The sequence below is a fragment of the Electrophorus electricus genome, chromosome 19 (assembly GCF_041902795.1).
Source record: "Electrophorus electricus isolate QZ-2024a chromosome 19, ASM4190279v1, whole genome shotgun sequence".
In the NCBI taxonomy this organism is placed as follows: domain Eukaryota; kingdom Metazoa; phylum Chordata; class Actinopteri; order Gymnotiformes; family Gymnotidae; genus Electrophorus; species Electrophorus electricus.
In genome coordinates, this window is record NC_137515.1 from 20,791,733 (window position 1) to 20,813,576 (window position 21,844).

The 21,844-nt window shown below is 44.5% G+C and overlaps 1 protein-coding gene across 1 annotated transcript in view; it reads right to left on the minus strand.

Moving 5' to 3' along the window:
- Positions 1–9,047, minus strand: part of LOC113587411 (leucine-rich repeat transmembrane neuronal protein 4) — a 94,342-nt gene extending 85,295 nt beyond the window's left edge. Inside the window, exons 1-2 of the mRNA XM_027026065.3 lie at positions 8,400–9,047; positions 2,794–4,346 (exon numbers count right to left, since the gene is read on the minus strand). Coding sequence (XP_026881866.2) covers positions 2,794–4,346; positions 8,400–8,403 — 1,557 coding nt within the window. The 5' untranslated portion in view covers positions 8,404–9,047. The remainder of the gene's footprint in view (positions 1–2,793; positions 4,347–8,399) is intronic.
- Positions 9,048–21,844: the final 12,797 nt, after the last annotated feature.

Here is a 21,844-nt window from a genome sequence, read left to right on the forward strand (position 1 = left end):
AACGCCACCTCTGAACAATCAAGACTGAGGATACCTTGTTATACTCATCCAATGTGAAGTAAAAGTGTACTGTTTTAAAACACACCGAGCTGTTCACCACTCAAACTACAGATGACCAGCGTCTGAAAGTGAAGGAGTCTATGTTCAATTAGCTTCCAAAGCTTCACACATCGTCTTCCTCTGTTTGCCTTTGTCTCTTCTAATTTTTCACCTGTGCACTAGTGTTCACCTTCCTGGCCCCTCCCCTAACAAAGTGAGTTGTTCTTTAGTTTTTTTTTCCTTTGCTTGTTTGTTTTGTGTGTTTTTTTTTGTGTTGTTTGTTTGTTTGTTGAGTGTGTGAATGCTCCTTAAGCAGCTAACAGAGATCTGAATCTAATGATGACGCTATATTCAATATGCTATATGTTATATGCTATATCTTATATATGCCATGTTATATGACATATTCTACATTATATGCTGTACTCTATATGTTATATTCTATATATTATATACTATATGCTATATTATATGCTATATTCCATATCCTATATTCTGTATTTTATATTTTCTAAGCTATATTTTGTCTTATTATGTGTGCAAACTGGAAACGATGGCTTTCATTAACTGTCAGCAAGATTAACACTGTCGTTTTGAAGCATCACCTTAACAAGCACATGTACAAACTCCTGAAAAAACAAAGAAACACAGATCCTTTAACTCCCACTGCAATATCCAGCCAGGACTTTGAAATATGTCAAACAAATTCAACACCACAACAGCTAACAAGTCAACACACAATATTTTATTCTTTGGTGTTGCTCATTTAATGATCTGAATCAGTGACAAGTATTACCTCTGTTGGCCTTAGACCTCAGAGGTCAGTAGGCTGTGGGGGAGAGACTCCTCCCATTCCACTGCCAGGCTGCTGTTCTGTTCGCCTCTGTACAACCTGCATCCATGACCGTCTTCTACTGTCTGCCAGCTCCTGCCACCCAACTGCTTACCTGTCTATCATCACCTGCTTACTTGTCTATCATTACGTCTATCAGTCTGTGAGCCTGCATCCCTGCCGCTTACATTTAACTCTTGGCCCAAGTGTCTGGGTCTGCCAAGGGTACCGGCCACAGCTAATAGTGCCAGGCCATTCCCAGGGTTAAGCAGAGTGAGCTAACCACAAAAAAATAATCACACACACACACACACACACACACACACACACACACACACAGCAACAACAATACCAAACACTCCTCTCCACCAATAAAAAGGGTAAGATAAAAACATTGGATCAGAGTGTGAGATGGCTTTAATACTCACAGAAGCCTGCAGGAAACAGCCTGGTCTTTTGTCTGGAGCAGACCTTCTCCTCAGAGGGGCTTGAACCCTCTCATTAAACACAGAGCACATGGGCGGGAAAACCACACCACACCATACTGGAGCATGTAGATCACAGGGTTCACAGGAGGACAAAGGCTGTGTTTTAAGAACCTCTTCCATGTCTACTTGTCAAACAAAATAACTACCCAATAATAGATTTGTTAGTAGTTCTCTAGTAGATCACTTATATGATTTTAGTTTTGCTTAAGTTAAAATGTTTACACCACAGCTACACAACCTCACTCTCATGATGATCTCCCACTGTGCTGATGGATTAATCAGTAAACACAACTATACAGGTCTAACAGCCATGATTCCTCATTAACATTAACTTATTAACATTAACTCCTGTCACTAACGCACAACAGCAGGAGGTCTTCTGAGGCTTCTGCCAGTAGAACTTCACCCAAAGACACTAGAGTAAAAAACAGTGACCGAGAGCCAGTAGAGTCTATTCCTGCAGAGTCCAGTCCAGCAAGCTAAAGTCTATTTTACAGTTCCTGCTTATTTGTCAGACCACGGAAAAGTGTAGTGATGGAATGTCTGTATTCACTCTTCAGTCCCAAACTCTGCTTCCAAATTTCTCCCCAAAGCTCTTCCTTCCAAAGACAAATGGGCTTAGTGCTTAACCCCTAGCCCTTCCCACTATATGATGGAGAAAGAACTGACAGTGTGGGCAAACTGCCTCCATAAAGAGAAATTTTTAGGTATTGAATAGAGAGCCCAGAACAAACACCAGAACATCACTGTAGTGAGAGCTATCCTGATGTGAACACACTTCAGTGACTTTGTATTGGAGGTGTTCTTAAAATAATTAACTTACATCAATTTTAATGCATTTAGTGAATTTCAGTGAAATATCATTTGTATAGTTTTGTATAAAAACTACAAACTACAAAACAATATGTTGGGGCAAACTCCAAAATCTCATCTCCAAAAACTCCAAAATCTCCATTGTATCTCCAATACATCAGACCCTCCTGGTATCAGCCTACACTATGTATTGAAAGTGTGCTGGCAGGAAAAATGAATACATCTGGAGTTTTTCAAGCCCTCTCAGGATGTGTTATTTTCACAACAGCATTTCTGGGGTTAACTCATCCAAGAAAGCATACAAGAAAACAAATCATATTTGTTCATGTGACAGCACATTTCTTGCCAATATAGCACCCTTTTTCAAAATTGAAGTTGAAAAAAAACCATTGCTTTAAAATATTGAAATCAAACGTACACAATTTGACATAGGTCATAAAAGCACAGTCTGAGCCAAATAAACTTAGAAGTGTTTCATATCCCACACATACTACAAATATTTCTGCAGGACAAACAAAAAACAGACCACGACACAAACACAGCACAACTTACACTGACTTGTTGTTTATTTTGTCAAACAGCGAAAATGTTTTTTGCTAGAAAAGCAGCAGGTAGCCATACCTCACATTCTCTAGAGCCAGAGATGGTGTAGGTGCAAGGTCCCGACCCATTCACCAGAACATCTGTGCCCTCCGAGCTTGAAGGCTTGTAGTCCACGTAGTACTCCTGCAAAGGGGTGCTGAGCGTGCGTTCAGTCTCCCTGGACTTTTTCCGACGTTTGCGGGCAGTGGATGAATTTTCCTGCAGCTGTTTGACACTGCTCGGGTAGCGCTTCCATGACACATATATCACCAGCAAGATCATTGTAACTGACAAAAACAGGGCCACACTCCCTGCAACTATCTTGTGGAAGGACACTGGCTCCAGGTCAGGTGGAGAGGCATCTGACTGAGGAGGTCTTGATGGTGTGGGGTGCTGTAAAGATATGCCCCTTCTGCTACCCCCAGATTGAAGTGTGGGGGTAATGGGATTGTGACCATTCAAACCAGGGGTCCCAGAAAGTGTAGACAGAGCACTAACAACTGAGGGTGTTACAGGTGCCATCTTGCACACTCCGCTGGCTTCCACTGCATCCATAACCTTCTCCCCCTGAACCTCCTTGGGCGAGGCACAGATCATGGGAGTCTCCTTGTTTCCATAGAAATTCATGAGCCAGGACACTAGGGGGCAGATGGCAGGCCCACAGTCCCACATGTTTCCGGCTAGGCTGATTGTGGTCAATGATGTCCAGGCTGACACGGCGTCCTGAGATACGTTCACCAGTTTGTTGGAGTCCAGGTTGAGTCTCTGCAGGTTTGGCATGCACTGGTACACCTCAGACTCAACCTCCTGGAGATCGTTCCCTGAAAGGTCCAACTGCTGCAGGGAGGTCCAGGTCCATGTGAGGCCCTCATTCATGGTCCGAATTCGGTTCCACTGCAAGTAGAGGGCACGGAGGTTGTATAGCCGAGGGAAGTTGGAGAAGTTGATCTTGGAGAACTGGTTATGCTCAAGATGCAACTCAGTGAGCTTCAGGAGGCCTGACATAGCATTGCGTGTAATACTGCGCAGTCGGTTATAACCAAGGTCCAGGAACTCTAGATTGCGGCAGTCCTGGAACAGGCGAGATGGGAGGTTCTTCAGAGAGTTGGAGCGAATGTGTACACTGATGAGCTTGCGTAGGCCCTGGAACTGGCCGGGCTGCAATGCCTGCAGCTTGTTGTAGGACAGATCCAGGTTCCTTAGATTTGGCACCAGATGGAAGGTGGTGTTGTGCAGGACGGTAATCTTGTTGGAGCTCAAAATCAACTCCTTCAGCCTCCGTATTCCTTGAAAGGCGCGAGCATCCACATTAGCAATGTAGTTGTGGTCTAGATATAGCCAAATGAGCTGGTTGAGACCCACGAACTGGCCGGGCCGTAGGCTGGCGAGACTGTTGTAGCGCAGGGACAGGCCCTGACAGCCGCCCGAGAGGTTTTTTGGTACGTCACGGAATGCACTGGACTCGCAGTAAACGATCTTACCATCGCAACGGCAGCTCCGAGGACACGGGCGCTCGCCGTTACAGAAACATGCGGCCAGCCAAGCCTGCACCAGCAGAGGAACCACAAACCATCGCAGATGCATGGCAGACCCTGGAGTGACAGAACAGGAAACAGGGGACATTAAGAGTTCATCGTCTTGCAGAATACAAGTTTTCTTCTTGTAGAACACAAGTACCTTTGTTAATTTCAAAGCTGTGATGAGCCAACGACGTGAAGCTACAACTCGGCCTAGTTTGAAGCATCATGTTCAGTGTCTACAATAACAAAGCTGATTGCTTGAATCAGTCCTGTTATGGACTGTTGTATTAGTTTTGTTTGCAGCCCTGGCAGTGTCAAGCCCGCTATCAGAGCACGTGGGTCATAGAGACATGGCTGGACATGTGTCCGCTGCAACAGACTGTCCTACGAGACACACTGGAGCCATCCTATTACACCACTGTCACTATCTAAATGACTCTCAGCCAACCAAATCAATTACATTTGTCTGGGCCTTCTGTGCCAGTCTCTCTGGATTGATGTTATACACAAAAAAGGCCCATTCTCATATGAGGTAAGACATGAAATGAGCAAGGAAAATGTGATTAAAGGCTGGCTTTCAGGTTCAAAGGTTGGGGCAAGGTAGATGTATTTTTTTGCATGTAGTCTAATTCTTACAGTGCTGTGCTTAGATGGGAGTGCAGTTTTATAATCAGTATTAGAGATTTATACAGACATATGAAGGTCTAAGATGCTATTGGTTCTGGTAAATTGAATTATATGAAAGTAGGGCATTATTAATCAGGAATATCCATTAATCCAGAGCCTCAGACATTGTCTGTCCATTATATGAAATAATAGATAATGTGGATAGAACCAAATGGATGATGTGTCATAGAATGGACAGCACAGCCCAGTGTCACTGCAGCATTTCAGCACACAGCTGATAAATCATCACACACCAGTACATGACCTGCACACACCAGTACATGACCTGCACACATGACCTACACACATGACCTACACACATGACCTACACACTCCAGTACATGACCTACACACATGACCTACACACTCCAGTACATGACCTACACACATGACCTACACACATGACCTACACACATGACCTACACACATGACCTACACACACTCCAGTACATGACCTACACACATGACCTACACACACTCCAGTACATGACCTACACACATGACCTACACACACTCCAGTACATGACCTACACACATGACCTACACACACTCCAGTACATGACCTACACACATGACCTACACACACTCCAGTACATGACCTACACACATGACCTACACACACCCCAGTACATGACCTACACACATGACCTACACACACCAACTCATCTACATTTACATTTCCAGCATTTAGCAGATGGTCTTATCCAGAGTGAAAAGTGCTTTGCCATTTAATCATAGAATACATCCTAGCCAGTACAGTAGGTTAGAGTCCAAGATTGTCTTGGTACGGCCCTCCCCCCTCAAATGTCTCTGTGTATGTGTGTGTGTGTGTGTGTGTATATGTGTCTGTATTGCCACACCCTCTCGTGTTCACCTGATCCTTGTTGTGTATAACTGTCATGCGTGTATATAAGTCGTGTCCTATTGCTGAGGTGGTCAGTGTTTAACCCAAGTAGTGTGTATGTGTGTGTTGAGCTGTGAATGTTATATGTAAATTAAAACGTATGTTTTTGTTCAACGTACTTTGTCCTTGCATCCTGTTTAACCCTCCAAAGTTGCAAAGATACCAATGATTTAGAATACTGTAGAAATACAGGGATCACTGCTGATGCCTAGAAATGTAAAATATATAAGGTCTATCTTAGACAATGATAAGTGTAATAAACAATACTCTAGTACTACAGTTTGTTAGTCAACATCAGTGTAATAAACAAAACCCTACAATAAGTACTAGAGTTTCAGTTAGTCAACATAGGAGCAGGGTCAGTGGTAATTTAAATATTTCATGACTAGATGGGTATTCAGTCTGCGTCTGAAGACTGCAAGGGACTCTTCTGTCCAGACAGCAAGCGGAAGTTCATTCCAACATCTAAGAGCCAGGACAGAGAACAGTCTCCATGCTTGTCTTCCATGAGACTTGAAGCTGGTACACACACCAGCACATGACCTACACACACCAATACCTGACACACACACACACACACACACACACACACACGAATGAACTACACATGACCTACAAACACACACGACCTGCACATATCAGCATATTACCTACACACACACACACACACACACACACACACACGATTTTCTTGCTATTCACTGACATAATGTTCATGACACATTAGTCATTAAGAATGTTTCTGAGTGTAAACGTTCTAATCTGCAACATGCTTACAATTTCTGTATCTAATACTTGTAGTGGCCTTTTCTTCGTCTTAACGATACATCTGTGACAGTAATTATTGTAACGCTTTGAGGAGCAGGGCCCAGCTATCTTAACCGTAACCCTATCTCAGGGTCTCAAAGATCATCATTACTGAACAGAGCATCCGATACATCTGTACACACACACACACACACACACACACACACACACACACACACACACACACACACACGCGTGCGCTTGCGTGCGTGCGTGATTTTATATACACAAACAAGATTCCTGGAAATTATAAGCTTTGTTTTTTGGTTTTTTTTGTTTTTTAATTAAATGCTTAAAATCTGCAGGAATGATTCAGCTGTGGTAATGAATGACAAATGTTGATTTTTCTTCACATTGCTCATCTTCAAAAAGCCAACGACGTTTCAAAACACTGTCGCTGGTGGTGATGATTTCGTGCAACGAAGTTGTTAAAACCACCACACAGAAAGGGACGTTACTCTTTTGCCCAGTTTGTCAATCGGTGTTAGGTTGAAAAATTGCCTGTCACGTGCCGCAGTCCCGTGCCCTTGGCCGTATTACCGCTACTCCTAACGAAGGAATAATCAGTGGGTCGCATCCGTCTCGTGCGTTAGTAGCCAGTGCAGCGAGAAGGGTTGCACTGAATTGTTGTGCGTGATAAAATAATAGATATAGTAGAGGGAAAAACAGCAACGTAACCAGTGTATCTGATTAAGAAACATATTACTAAAAAAATAACTTATTGCTGCGAAACGTTTGTGCAAATAAATAAACAAGTGGCTCGGTGTTAAGCATCTCTATTAAAGCGTCAGATTCCCTGACATCTTCTTCAGTGCGAGAGCGTTGGGGGCCTGTGAATTTTGCACACCGGTGCAGAGCGGCGTCTTACTCCCCTGTTGCACTGCACCTTCTCATGATATGAAAAACACTGTTGATTGCGCGTTTATACTGAAATACGAACTGTATAGAGAAGGGACGAAGCTCGCGGACATGGTCAAACGCTGAATATAAACAAATTATGGCTAGTATGTAATAAAATGTCTCGGGCAAATGTTACATTTAAAGCTCTCGACATATCTATCAAAAGCGCGTCCTCTTTATCCGACACCCATCCACCCACCTAACCACGCGCGCGCGCGCACACACACACACACACACACACACACACACACACACACACACTTACAGATTCCACAGTGTGTTACAAAGAGAAAAAAACAAAGTCTGCATAGCTGTAGCAGAAGAAAATGCAGTTACGGAAGCAGCTCTAAACTGGCTTAATGAACAGCTGCGCGGTGCAAAGTTGACTGGCTTCCAAAATGGTGTTCGATTAGCACACGAGTGTCAAACGATGATCTAGCGCGCTCAGCTGAAACCAGCCTAAAGATGAAGAAGTGTGCAGGTGCGTGTAGCTCGTGAGTTCTGCTAAAATGCTAGTTTTAACAAATAAGTAGGATTCACAGGGTTGAGTCAAAAACTTGCGCGATGTTCAGGTATATATGCACACGGAAACGGCACTCGGGAAACAACGAGGTGACGAGGAAACGCAAAACAGAATCGAATTGCCAAAACTAATTCTGTTTGGCGGTTTGTTAAAACCAACAATTTCTACTGTTTGATCCCACACATCCTATAGGAACGGACCGCTAACCCTAGAGGAAATTCCTCTGTGATCAGACAGAAACAGGACTATTGCCTTTTTATATCGACAAAACATGCAACTCAGTCTTGTGGTCCATTAGTGTCAGAGGGAACATTTCCAAACTTACTCATCACTGTCGCCTCTTCGCACGTTTAGAGCCGTCTGCTGTCCGACGTCCGAATCCGCATGGCACGAGTCTTCCAAGACGGTTCGGTTCTAGTCGGCGAGGCGAAGCAGTTCCGCGCAGCCGCTGATCTCACAGGGCACCTGCCTGACTGTAGACCTCCAGCGCCAAAGCTTCCCGATATCCGTCAGTTCCCCCAGTTTGACCATGCAGCATGTCGTACCTTCTCTGACAAACTTAAACATAGCGAGTCCTCGTAAACATTCGCGCGAAAAATACAATTTATCCGAGATTTTGAAGCTCAAATAACGAAAAACGCCAGGGAGCACAACTGTCCCTCATGACAGGTTTTTTCTGATAACTCATCCGGAAAACTCAAACAGATCCAAGCAAACGTTCTTGTCTCGATCTGAGTAATTACTGGGGCATATTGCGCAAACAGCGTCTCTCCTGAGAGGATGCGACTATGCACAAATCCTAAATTCTCTGCGTCGGCTTGAAATTCTGTCGTTTTACAATCCACTCCAAAAAAGGCAAGTAAAACCACTTTTGAGTATTAGAGCAAAGAATCTCCGTATCCAGGGTGATTGAGTCCATTCTCAGTCTTCGTGAAAGCATGCCTGGAGCTGTAGTCGGACTGGGTACCGTTACGGCCGCCTGTCGCGCGGTAACTTTGTTAGACAGAATCCGAATGCCCTCTTCTGGCGAAGCGTTCTGCACCAGAGAACCCCCCCCTCACACACACACACACACACACATAAGAGATCCGAGCTGAATTGGGAAGGCGATTCATGGAGTGACACACACGCACACAAAGGTAAACAAGCACACATGCAAAGAGAGAGCGTCCGATCCATGTGCGTTCAAGGCGTTTCAAAGGAATTCTTAAACAGTCTTTAAAATGTATAAGCTAATTGTAGATGTAAATGTATTAACCTCACTTGCTCATTTCTAGGTTTGACATTATCAGCCATGTTAACGTAACAGCTGGAGACTACTGAAACGGGGCGGGGCTAGTTTTCAGCAGCCTGTGCTGTACTTTTATAATAGGTCATGGTAACGCCCACCTCAGCTCTGCCACCTCTTCCTCCTGACTGGCTGCTTCATGTACCTCAAAGGAACTGCGACTGGGAAAAAAACTCACTGCACTGGATTTCCCAACAACTTTTACATAATTTCTGTCATTATATTTAGGTTATTAATATAGGTTATTAGCTGTTTGTACTGCTAATATCACAAATAGATGCAGATGCAGATAAAAACAATAAAACCACATTCTGGGTGACAACTGAGAATTTCATGCTGTCCATGATTGTTGATAATCCTCAGCAAATTTCTCCAAACAAGGCCCAGCACCTTCTGCTCCTCTGCGAACATTCATTCCTTACTTATATTCCTTACTGACATTCCTTACTTATATTCCTTACTTAATATTCCTTACTGTCAATAGTTGGGCAAAACCAGACGCTTGTGGATATGAAAAAAGGAGGTGATTTATTAATAGTACAGGGATAGGGGAATAATCCAAGGTACAAAAGGGGCAATTCAAGACGTAAAGAAAGAGCAAGTCCAAGTCCGAAACCAAACGAGCAAAGATACAAAGAACCAGGCAATAAAAACGACAGGGGTAGGCAAAAAGACAAAAACCAGAAATACGAAAACAGGGTACGATTCACAGAAAGACTATCCAAAAAGAACGCTCGTTATGCTTAGAGATGAACTGTAGGCAATACTTCACAAAAACTGTGAGTCTGAAACCTTCTTATATACACTATAAATTAGGACCTACAGGTGGGTTCAATACTTTGGCGAAACAGATCTGATTAAATGCCTCCGATTGGTCACGTCGTTGACTGGATGAAGAATAGGCTGCTGGGTATTGTAGTCTGCACTGGGATCTGGCCTCATGACAGTACCCTCCCCCAAAGAGTCTGGGCTGGCCAAGGCACGAGGTCAACCGTGACTTCCCCGAGTCAGCACGGTGGACACCGGTCTAGTGCGGGCTCCATCTGTAGGAATGTGGCGAGGGCGACCCCATGGATGGGGGGCCTGTCTGTCCAGGTATCTCGCATGGAAGTCTGAGATGAGACCAGGATCCAGTACATCTCTACGAGGGACCCAGCTTTGTTCCTCAGGGCCGAATCCCTCCCAGTCCACCAAGTATTGTAGTGAGCCACCCCTCCTCCTAGAATCCAGGATGTGATGCACCGCAAAAACCGGAGACCTGTTGTAGTCTATGGGCTGAGGAAGGGTCTTGCCCGGAGAAGCCTCGTCCAACAGGCCAGCTATAACAGGCTTAAGGAGAGAGACATGAAATGACCTCGAGACACGGTAGTGAGCAGGAAGGTTAAGCTGATACATTACCTCGTTTACACGCTTGACTATTTGGAAGGGTTCGATATACTTGGGGCCCAGTTTGAACCCGGCATGAACCCGGCTTTCGGAAATCCCTCATGGATAGCCAAACCCGGTCACCTGGCAGGTAGACAGGGGTCTCCCCTCTGTGCCTGTCCGCCATGTTTCTGGTTTGCCAGAAACTTGGACCGGTCCAAAGGATTGTGCATGCAGAAACATCCGAGAAATTCACCAAGTTCCTGATTAGCTCGCTCACATTCTCTGTTAGACTGTGGGTGATAACCATACGTGAGGCTTACAGTAACTCCTATCGCCTCCAGAAATGAAGACCAGACTCGATACGTGAATTGCGGATCTCTGTCCGATAATGTGTGCTCTGGGATACCGAAAATCCGGAACACCTGAGTAAACAGTGTCTCTGCAGTCTGGAAGGCAGTAAAGTATGCTCTGGAATGTCATGAACCTCACCCCTCTAGAGAACCGATCAACAACCGTGAGGATGGTAGTGGTACCTTCTGAACAGGGAAGGTCAGTGACAAAGTCCAAAGCAATGTGTGACCATGGCCTCTCAGGAGCGGGAAGTGGCATAAGTTTGCTGGCAGGGAGGGTCTTCGGCATCTTGCTTTGGCCACAGACAGAGCAGGACGAAATGCACCGGTGGACATCACTCATCATCGTCTCCCACCAATACCGGTGAGCGATGAGCTGATGTGTATGTGTCTCCCCTGGATGATCCATAGCAAGGGAGGAATGAGCTAACAAACAGTCCTGGCAAGAAGCAGGTGCATAACACTTACCTGTTGGGCATTCCATTGGAGTAACAGCACCTTGTGTGGCTTGTTTGATCTCCACATTGATCTCCCATTGGATAGAGGCCAAGTGGACCTGGGTGGGTAGAATGGTTTCCTTCTCCATTGTCTCCTCTCGCTCCTCCAGATGGACACGGGAAAGGGCGTCCGCTTTAGTATTCCAAATTCCAGGACGATACATAATCTTGAAATTAAATCTGGAGAAGAACAACGACCAACAGGCTTGGCGGGGGCTCAGTTGTCTGGCTGTACGCATATACTCCAGGTTCCTATGGTAATCACTAGAAAAGAATGATTAGAACCCTCCAGCCAGTGTTTCCATTCCTCTAGGGCCAATTTAATGGCCAATAGTTCACGCTGTCCAATCCCAGAATTCTGTTCTGCAGGGGAAAGTTTCTTGGAGAAATATGCCACGGGATGGAATTTGTCCCCTTGACACTTCTGTGAGAGCACAGCCCCGACTCCAATATCAGACGTGTCTGCTTCTATAACAAATGGGACTGTAGGATCAGGGTGTCGAAGGATGGGAGTTGTGGTGAAAGCCTCCTTTAACTTGATGAATGCGTCCTCAGCAGCTGGAGTCTAACTTAGTTTAGTAGAAGACCCTTTAAGGAGAGCCGTGAGAGGGGCCGTTAAAACTTGTTCATCCGTGGGGCTGTCAGTTGTTGTGGAACAGAGTTGTAGTGTGGGTGAGACAGTTCCTCTGACAATATGCTGACCACTGAGTGATCTCTTTCTGGGGCCATAATATATTTGTGTTATGTTGCTCCAGCCATGGCAGGCCTAGAATGACAGGAAATGATGAAGCTTGTAAGACCAGAAAAGAGAAGAGTTCAGAGTGGAGGGAACTGGTGGTAGGTTGTACGGGGATAGTGCGGAGAGAGACGATCCCAGAGCCTATGGGTGATCCGTCCAAAGCTGCTAGACGAAGAGTCTTTGATATAGGCTCTATAGAAATATTCAGGTTGTGTACTAGACTAGCATGAATGAAGTTACCCTCTGCCCCATAATCAACTAGGACTGTGAACATAGAGGACAGAATATGAGACCCAATATATACTTGCAATGTGAATGATTTAGCAACCATACTCATTTTGTGCCTGGGTTATTACTTGAACTTGAGAAGAAGGTTTACTCCCTCTATGTGCTCGAGACACTTTTCAGATAGGGAGGAGAGGACAGTCCCTGACCAGATGGCCTGCTAATGCACAGTACAGACACAGACCTTCTTGGAATCGGCTTCATCGTTTCTCCGAAGATAAGCAAGAGGAGTCACATTGCATAGGTTCCACCACGTGTTCTTTCCTGACCTCTGAACCAGGACTGGGAAAGGCATAGTTGGACTGAACACTACTGGATCTCCGTGGTCTTCTTTCCTGGAGGTAATTGTCTAGATGGATAGCTAGAGTAATGAGCTGATCCAACTTGTGCTCATCATCGCAACAAGCGAGCTCTTGCAAAACCTCGGAATTAAGCCCATGTCTAAACTGTACTATTAAAGCAGCCTCATTCCACTCACTTCCAGCAGCTATAGTACGAAATTCACGTGCATAGTCTGCAATAGTCTGGTTGCCTTGGTGTATGTTAATGAGCAATTCCACACTTGCTCATCCCCCGTGTGGGTTATCAAACACTGCTTGAAACAAAGTTATGAATTCATCGTATGTTGCAGTTTGTACACTCTCCCATATAGCGGTAGCCCAATCTAGCACCTTGTCAGACAGATGTGAGGTGAAGAACGCTATTTTCTCTTGACTAGAACTGAGGGAAATGCTATCAAAGTACAAAGCGCATTGTAGCAAAAATCCCCGACATCTTTCAGGGGAGCCGTCATATTTCTTACTCACGGGGCTTACTCACGGGGAGGGTCGGTGGGGCATTGGGAACCGCGGCAGTAGAAACCGATGAGGGGTTGAACAGGGTAGAAGGAATGTAAGGTAAGTTCATGCAGACAATGACTAGAGTCCGACATCTGTACCTGTTGATCCGCCTGTTGTTTAGTGATCATTTCCACAGACCACCTGAAACTCTCAAGTGCCTGTTGGTGCTGGTTGAGCAGCTGACCCTGGTTAGTAAGCACCTCCTTTACTGCCTCCGAATCTGCCATCTGCATATAGGCAAAGTATTCTGTCAGTAGTCGGGCAAAACCAGATGCTTGTGGATATGAAGAAAGAAGGGGATTTATTAACAACACAGGGATAAGGGAATAATCCAAGGTACAAAAGGGGCAGATCAAGATGTAGAGAAATAGCCAGTCCAAGTCTGAAACCAAAAGAACAAAGATACAAAGAACCAGGCAACAAATCTAAAAAGGGTAGGCAAAAAGACAAAAACCATACAAAAACCATACGAAAACAGGGTATGATTCACAGAAAGAATTTCTTCACTGTCAGCAATACTTCGCAAAGACTGTGAGTCTGAAACCTTCTTATATACACTATAAATCAGGACATACAGGACATTACTCTGGCGAAACAGATCTGATTAAATGCCTCTGATTGGTCACGTTGTTGACTGGGTGACAAATGGGCTGCTGAGTATTGTAGTCTGCATTGGGATCTGGCATCATGACACTTACTTAATATTCCTTACTTATATTCCTCACATAATATTCCTTACTTACATTCATTACTTAATATTCCCTACTTACATTCCTTACTTACATTCCATACTTACATTCCATATTTGCTTACATTCCTTACTTATATTCCTTGCTTACATTCCCTACTTACATTCCTTGCTTACATTCCCTACTTACATTCTTTGCTTACATTCCTTACTTACATTCCTTACTTATATTCCTTAATGACATTCCTTACTTATATTCCTTAATGACATTCCTTACTTATTTACATTCCTTACTTATTCACATTCTTTACTTATATTCCTTACTTACATTCTTTATTTATATTCCTTCCTTACTTAAATTCCTTATGTTCTTACATTCCTTATTTATTTACATTCCTTCCCTACTTACATTTCTTATTTACATACACTCCCATCTTGTTGACATCAATGAAACAGTTCATATGAATTTCTGATATTTTATAAGTTCTGTTAACAGTTAAAGTTCTTATGTTAAGTTCTGATCAAGGCGACTGCTGCTGTGTCATGGGCCACTCACAGGATCTGCTCTCACATCCCTGTACAGGACCACCAACCCCGAGAAGAACACGAAAAAGACAATGAGAAGAGGAAGAAAAAAGGAGAAATCCAACAAGACTAAGTTTTCATTCAAAAATGTCCAAGACTCTTCAACAATTTATCACTGCTCAGTAATAAAATACAGTGGTGACTGTCTGATCTACAGGTCTGATATTTATCTGAGAAGATCAACATATGGTAAAATTCTCAAAAAGGAAAGCGATCCATATTTTGATTAGGTTGGCAAACAACAAATATGTAAAAAACTTATCTTTATATTAACAAAATGCAAATCCGGTCTAATGATCTGCATCTATGTGGTGTTTGTTTTCCCTTGTGTTAGCTTGATAGCGTGTTAGCATGTCTCCAACTGCTCTTTCACTGTTAGTGTGTTAGCGTGTTTCTTTACTTCCCTGTTAGTGTGTTAGCGTGTTTCTTTACTTCCCTGTTAGCATGTTAGCATGTTTCTTTACTTCCCTGTTAGCGTGTTTCTTTACTTCCGTTAGAGTGTTAGTGTGTTTCTTTACTTCCCTGTTAGAGTGTTAGCGTGTTTCTTCACTTCCCTGTTAGTGTGTTAGTGTGTTTCTTTACTTCCGTTAGTGTTAGCGTGTTTCTTTACTTCCCTGTTAGAGTGTTAGTGTGTTTCTTTACTTCCCTGTTAGAGTGTTAGCGTGTTTCTTCACTTCCCTGTTAGTGTGTTAGTGTGTTTCTTTACTTCCGTTAGAGTGTTAGCGTGTTTCTTTACTTCCCTGTTAGAGTGTTAGCGTGTTTCTTTACTTCCGTTAGAGTGTTAGCGTGTTTCTTTACTTCCGTTAGAGTGTTAGCGTGTTTCTTTACTTCCCTGTTAGAGTGTTAGCGTGTTTCTTTACTTCCGTTAGAGTGTTAGCGTGTTTCTTTACTTCCCTGTTAGTGTGTTAGTGTGTTTCTTTACTTCCGTTAGTGTTAGTGTGTTTCTTTACTTCCCTGTTAGTGTGTTAGTGTGTTTCTTCACTTCCCTGTTAGAGTGTTAGTGTGTTTCTTTACTTCCCTGTTAGTGTGTTAGTGTGTTTCTTTACTTCCCTGTTAGAGTGTTAGTGTATTTCTTTACTTCCGTTAGAGTGTTAGCGTGTTTCTTCACTTCCCTGTTAGTGTGTTAGCGTGTTTCTTCACTTCCCTGTTAGAGTGTTAGCATGTTTCTTTACTTCCGTTAGAGTGTTAGCGTGTTTCTTTACTTCCCTGTTAGAGTGTTAGCATGTTTCTTCACTTCCCTGTAATTGTGTTAGCGTGTTTCTTCACTTCCCTGTTAGTGTGTTTCTTTACTTCCCTGTTAGAGTGTTAGCGTGTGTGAAGGAAATATTGTTGTGTTTCTTTCTCTATCATTGTAAAGCGTGAGAAAGCTTAGCATAAGATTAGAAGAACAGGACGTTCCCTAGAGAACGTCCTTGAAGAAATACACTCCTTCCAAGGAGTTATCTGGTCTCAGCAGAAGCAAACCCTCCCTCGTTCTCTCGAACGCTACGGCTATTATATAAGGGGAGGGAAATCACCCAAAGGGGAGCGAAGCAAATAGGCACGCTCATTTTTTGAAACTAATAACTCAATAAAATCTTCTTATCCACATCTGACTCCTTGTTTGCTGAATTTCCACCACAGAATTTGGCGTTGTCGGCAGGATCAGCGAGAGGCACCATGCGGGGCAGCGGTGACTAAACTTCGAGGACGCTCCTCAGAGAGAGAACTGAGCTGGAGAAAGAGGGAAACCCACAAGAATACGGGAAAGTACCTAACCAGGGAGTGACGTCCCGCTTGACTCCGGTGGTGTGCTCCGCCTGATCTAACGAACAGAAAGTAAGTGGTGAAGTTCAGTAATTTAATCCTAGAAGAAAGTGACATAGTGATCCGCCTGAGTCTACCCTGGGGTGGGTCTGTAAAGTAGCATAGTATATGAGATACTAGGGCTTAAAAATAGGGTCTAGAGGACTCCGGAGTCTGGGACTCTGCCAGCCTAAGAGAATAGGCACACTGAGTAGACGTACTAGTGTAAGAAATAGGCCCGGGCCGACAGAACACCCCGCAGGGAAAGGAGTGGACTCAGTATACTAGCACGATTTGCTGGAGCGGAACTAATCCATATCGGGGGTAGATGGTGTGGATAATAAGATAAAAATAGGAAAATTGTAGAGAGTAGGAAAGTTTCCTTTGTTCGTTTGTTGCCTGAATCCAAAAGTAAAAAAAAAAAAAAAAAAATGGGTGCGGGCAATAGTAAGGAGTATGAGTTCGGTAAGGACAAGCTCTCCAGTAGCCTATTCTTTCAAATGAGTAAAGATTATGGGGAACATGTAAACAAACATGTCCCGTTTTGGATTAAACATTATGGGTTTAATACCTCAGGGACGCTGAGTGTTGCATACCTGTTAAAATTAATTAAGAGAGTCGAGGTCAAACCTAGAGAAGCTGATAAGAAAGCACGGAGATATTTTGACAAAAACAGTGAGGATATGCTAGAAAAGGCAAAAATGTGGTTAGAAGAAGCTGAGAAAAGGCAGAAGAAACAGGAAGGGCAAAAGAAATGTAATAATGAAGTGTCTCAGTGTGTTTCCTTAGCTGATCCTGACCTCGATGCCGCCCCGCCGAGAGCCCCCAGCTGATTCAACAACCACAAGCATCAGGAAACCCACCTCCTTATCCCGAACCAGGGACTTCATCGCTAACATCAAAGCCGTCTCCATATGACGAACCAAGACGGCAATTGGAGGCAATAACCTCACCAGTGGCTCATCACACTCGAAGTCACGCCACTATAAAGCCATCCGCAGGGCCTGACAGAGGCTATGCCCCACAGTTCCCGATGGTGGAAGTGTCAGGACCTGAGGGAGTGATTATGGTCCACCGTCACTGGACTACAGACGACATCATGAAAGCGGCCGACGGCCTGAGCAAGCCAGGTGACATCGGCGGACGACGCTTCGGACAAGAACTGATGGCATTCGTGCAGTCCTGCAGACCAACACAGGCTGAACTGAGACGGTTGTTGATGATGCGGAAGAGGCAGAGGAAGAGGAAAAGGAGGAAAAAAACGAGTGGATGAAAGAGCAGGAATGCTACAACTGTGGAAAGCTTGGACATTTTGCCAGAAACTGTCCGGAGGAGGATAACTCATATGACGGGGGCACAGACCTGGATCCCACTATCCATGAATGACGGGCGGTGGAGAGGCAGGACAGCAGCGGACCACTGAGTGAAGACAGCAAAAGGGAAGTGACAAATTTAAATTACCAACTATTACAGCAGATTAGTAAAGGGCCAAGAGGCCTCCCCGAAGTAACTGTGAAAGTAGAGGGAAAAAATGTTGGGTTTTTGGTTGACAGTGGTGCCACCCACTCAGTGTTAAAAGAAGGATTAATAGAATGTAAAATGAGAACAGGATATGGGATAACAGTAATTGGAGTGGGAGGTCATCCCATTGATGAAAGGATGTCCGAGCCTCTCCAATGTAGTTTAGGAAACAGCCAATTCAAACACAGCTTTTTGGTGTCAGAAACCTGTCCAATTAATTTGTTAGCTAGAGATTTAATGTGTAAACTTGGGTGCACAATTAGCAGCAACCCAGAGGGGTTATTTGTTATGTGGGAAACACCTACACAGGGAGTCCAGCTAGAGGCAGGAGTCCCTTTGTACGTGTATGAATTGCAGTGCACTGCTGGGGAAGTACTAACACATTTTATGACTGAAGTTACTAACACGCTACCTGGTGAGCTGACAGTTAAACAAAGTGATTCTATTCACTGTACAATGAAGGTCCATGAGGGATCTGATGTTGATTTTGAACAAAAATTTGACTTAGGGGGCAGTGACAGTCTGATCATCACAGCTATAGCGTGGGACTGCGAGTGGGCTGCGGGAGTGGTGCAGCTCTCAGATAAACAGAAATCTTTATATTCAATCTCACATGCAGCACCTCATGTGTCGCTGGCTAGCGCACATGTTGACCCAGACTGGCAGAGAGTAGGGTTGTGGACAAAACGCATTTTGAGCACAACTGATTGGATAAAAGAAGCCCAGTGTAAAGTCATGTACAGCCCAAGCATAGATGTGTGGAAAATGCCAACCCCGTATAGGCTAAATTGTAAAAGGGGGGTTGAGCTTGTAAGTCCTAATATAGTAATTATGGCAGCCTCTGTTACCCTCTCAGAGGAAGAGGAGGAGGAATTGAAAACAGTTCCTGCAGGGTTATGGGCACAGGGAAAAAATTATGTGGGCTTAATAAAAGGATGTGAGCCTGTCCACATCACCCCAAAATCTGATTACAGACCATGCCAGCACCAATACCCTCTAAAACCAGCGGCAGTGGAGGGCATCAGGCCTGTGTTCCAATCATTAAAACAAGCAGGAGTTATCGTACCATGCCCAGTCTCACCAGTACGTACTCCAATTTTCCCAGTTAAAAAGCCAGGGAGAGATGAATGGAGATTTGTGCAGGATTTGCAGGCTGTCAACACGGCAGTACACCCTAGAGCCCCAGAAGTTCCAAACCCGCACACCATTCTCTCTCAGATCCCACCAGACAGTAAGTGGTTCAGTGTAGTTGATTTGGCCAATGCTTTCTTTAGTGTACCTGTGCACAAGGATAGTCAATTTTGGTTTGCTTTCACTTTTGAAGGAAAGCCATACATATTTACAAGACTGTGTCAGGGGTATTGTGAATCACCAACCATTTACAATGCCGCCTTACACTGAAGCCTAGACGCTTTAGAGCTCCTCGAAGGAACAGCCTTGCTGCAATACGTTGATGATCTTTTAATTTGTGGGAGAACACGAGAAGCGTGTAAACAAGCCACGGTGGCACTGCTACATCATTTAGCAGAGGAAGGCCACAAGGCATCCAAATCCAAATTACAGTTTTGTAAGCAGCAAGTGCATTTTTTAGGACATGACATCACTGAACAAACGCGCATGCTGACTAAAGACCGAGTGAATGCCATCTTGACTATACCAAGACCCACGACGAAAAAACAACTGCTGTCCTTTTTAGGAATGTGTTCCTATTGTAGGACATTCATACCATCTTATGCAGAGCATGAGGGGCCACTCAGAAATATAATACGGACCAAGGGATCGAATTCCTCTCAGTTAGAATGGGCGCCAGAAGCTGAAGCGGCCTTTACAGCACTGAAGCAGTTATTACAGGTCATGCCTGCTTTAGGCATTCCAGATCCCAATAAATCATTTGAACAAACCATGTCTCCCCACTTCTTATATGAAAGGACCAATTGAGATTGCTCATGGGAGAAGTCACATGAGCAAAGGGGGGATAGTGGAGAGCATAACAAAATATTGGTATGCACCAGGAATAAACACACACACCAGTAAATTTTGTTCCCGATGCTTGGTATGTGCACAAAACACACCACACGGAGACAATCATACCAAACACGCACCCGCCGGACACCCGCCGCCTAGTGAGCCATTTCAACATTGGCAAAGATTTTGTAGAACTAACACCAGCCAAAAGGAAGAGGTACATGTGTGTGTGTGCATGTTTAGTAAGTGGGTGGAGGCCTTCCCAACGGGAAAACAAGATAGTGAGGCAGTAGCAAAAGCGCTATTGAGAGAAATTATTCCCCGGTGGGGGTTACCACAACGAGTGTCCAGTGACAATGGGACACCCTTCGTACACGAAGGACTAAAAGCTTTGACTAAATACCTAGGGGTAGATATGAGAAAACACTGCAGTTACCACCCTGCTAGTGCAGGGGCAGTAGAACGGACAAACGGCACCATTAAAGGAGGTCTAGCTAAAGTAACGCAGGAAACAGGCATGAATTGGGTAAAATGCCTTCCCCTCGTCCTGTGGCAATGTCGAACCAGACCACAGGCACGAACAGGGTTATCAGCTTTTGAAATAGTGTTTGGACGGCCTCCCAACACGGGGGTGGGTCCGCCGGACTGGGATACTATCCTGATCAATGAATCACTTTTGCAGTACTGTGTGTCTCTGCACAAATCTCTCTCCCATGTGTCTAAGCAGGTGAAGGCAGTTCTTCCCGAGGTGACAGATACTCCACTCCACACCCACCAACCAGGTGATTGGGTGCTGATAAAGGACTTCAGAAGGAAGCGGTGGAACCAGCCCAGGTGGAGAGGACCATTCCAAGTGCTGCTGACGACTAACACCGCCGTCAAAACCGACGGACGAGCAACGTGGATACACCACACTCATTGCAAGAAGGCGCCAGAACGACCTGAGGACTCATGATGAATTCTGTTTGTCACTATCCTACTCACTACTCTCGCCCCGATCGCGGGACGAGAACTCCTGCCAGAGGAAAGATGCAAAGGCAATATCGCTTGTGCAATGGCATTGGTGACGGCAACCACTGCAGCCTTGAATAAGATTAACGGTTTAGCGTGGCAAGTCCTAACTCTGGCCAATAGGACTGAGACGATTTTTACACTCCTAAACCAAGAATTGCACCAGATTCGCCAAGTAGTCCTGCAGAATAGAATGGCCTTAGATTTGCTCCTAGCCGAGGAAGGTGGGGTGTGTAAGAAGATAAATGTATCATGTTGTTTTCACGTCCCAGATTATTATGATAATATAACAGACCTGATTACACATATGAAACAGGACATCCAGGAGCCGTCCCCAGCAGACAATTCATGGTTCTCATGGTTCACCTCGGCCCTGGGCCCGTGGGGACACTGGGCAATGACGGTGCTTTTTCCTGTGCTCATTGTCGTATTGATGGTTGTGTTTCCTGCCATGTATTATGAATTGTTGTGTCACCTGGGTGACTAATCTTACTCGTGTACAGTATCAACTGTTGCAAGAACTGCCAAAGGGGGTGGATGAGGATTCTGAGGAATTTAATGACCTCCAGGCACTATTCATTGAAAATTAAAGTCTAGATGATGTTGATGATTGACAAAGAATCAAAGGGGGGAAGTGTGAAGGAAATATTGTTGTGTTTCTTTCTCTATCATTGTAAAGCGTGAGAAAGCTTAGCATAAGATTAGAAGAACAGGACGTTCCCTAGAGAACGTCCTTGAAGAAATACACTCCTTCCAAGGAGTTATCTGGTCTCAGCAGAAGCAAACCCTCCCTCGTTCTCTCGAATGCTACGGCTATTATATAAGGGGAGGGAAATCACCCAAAGGGGA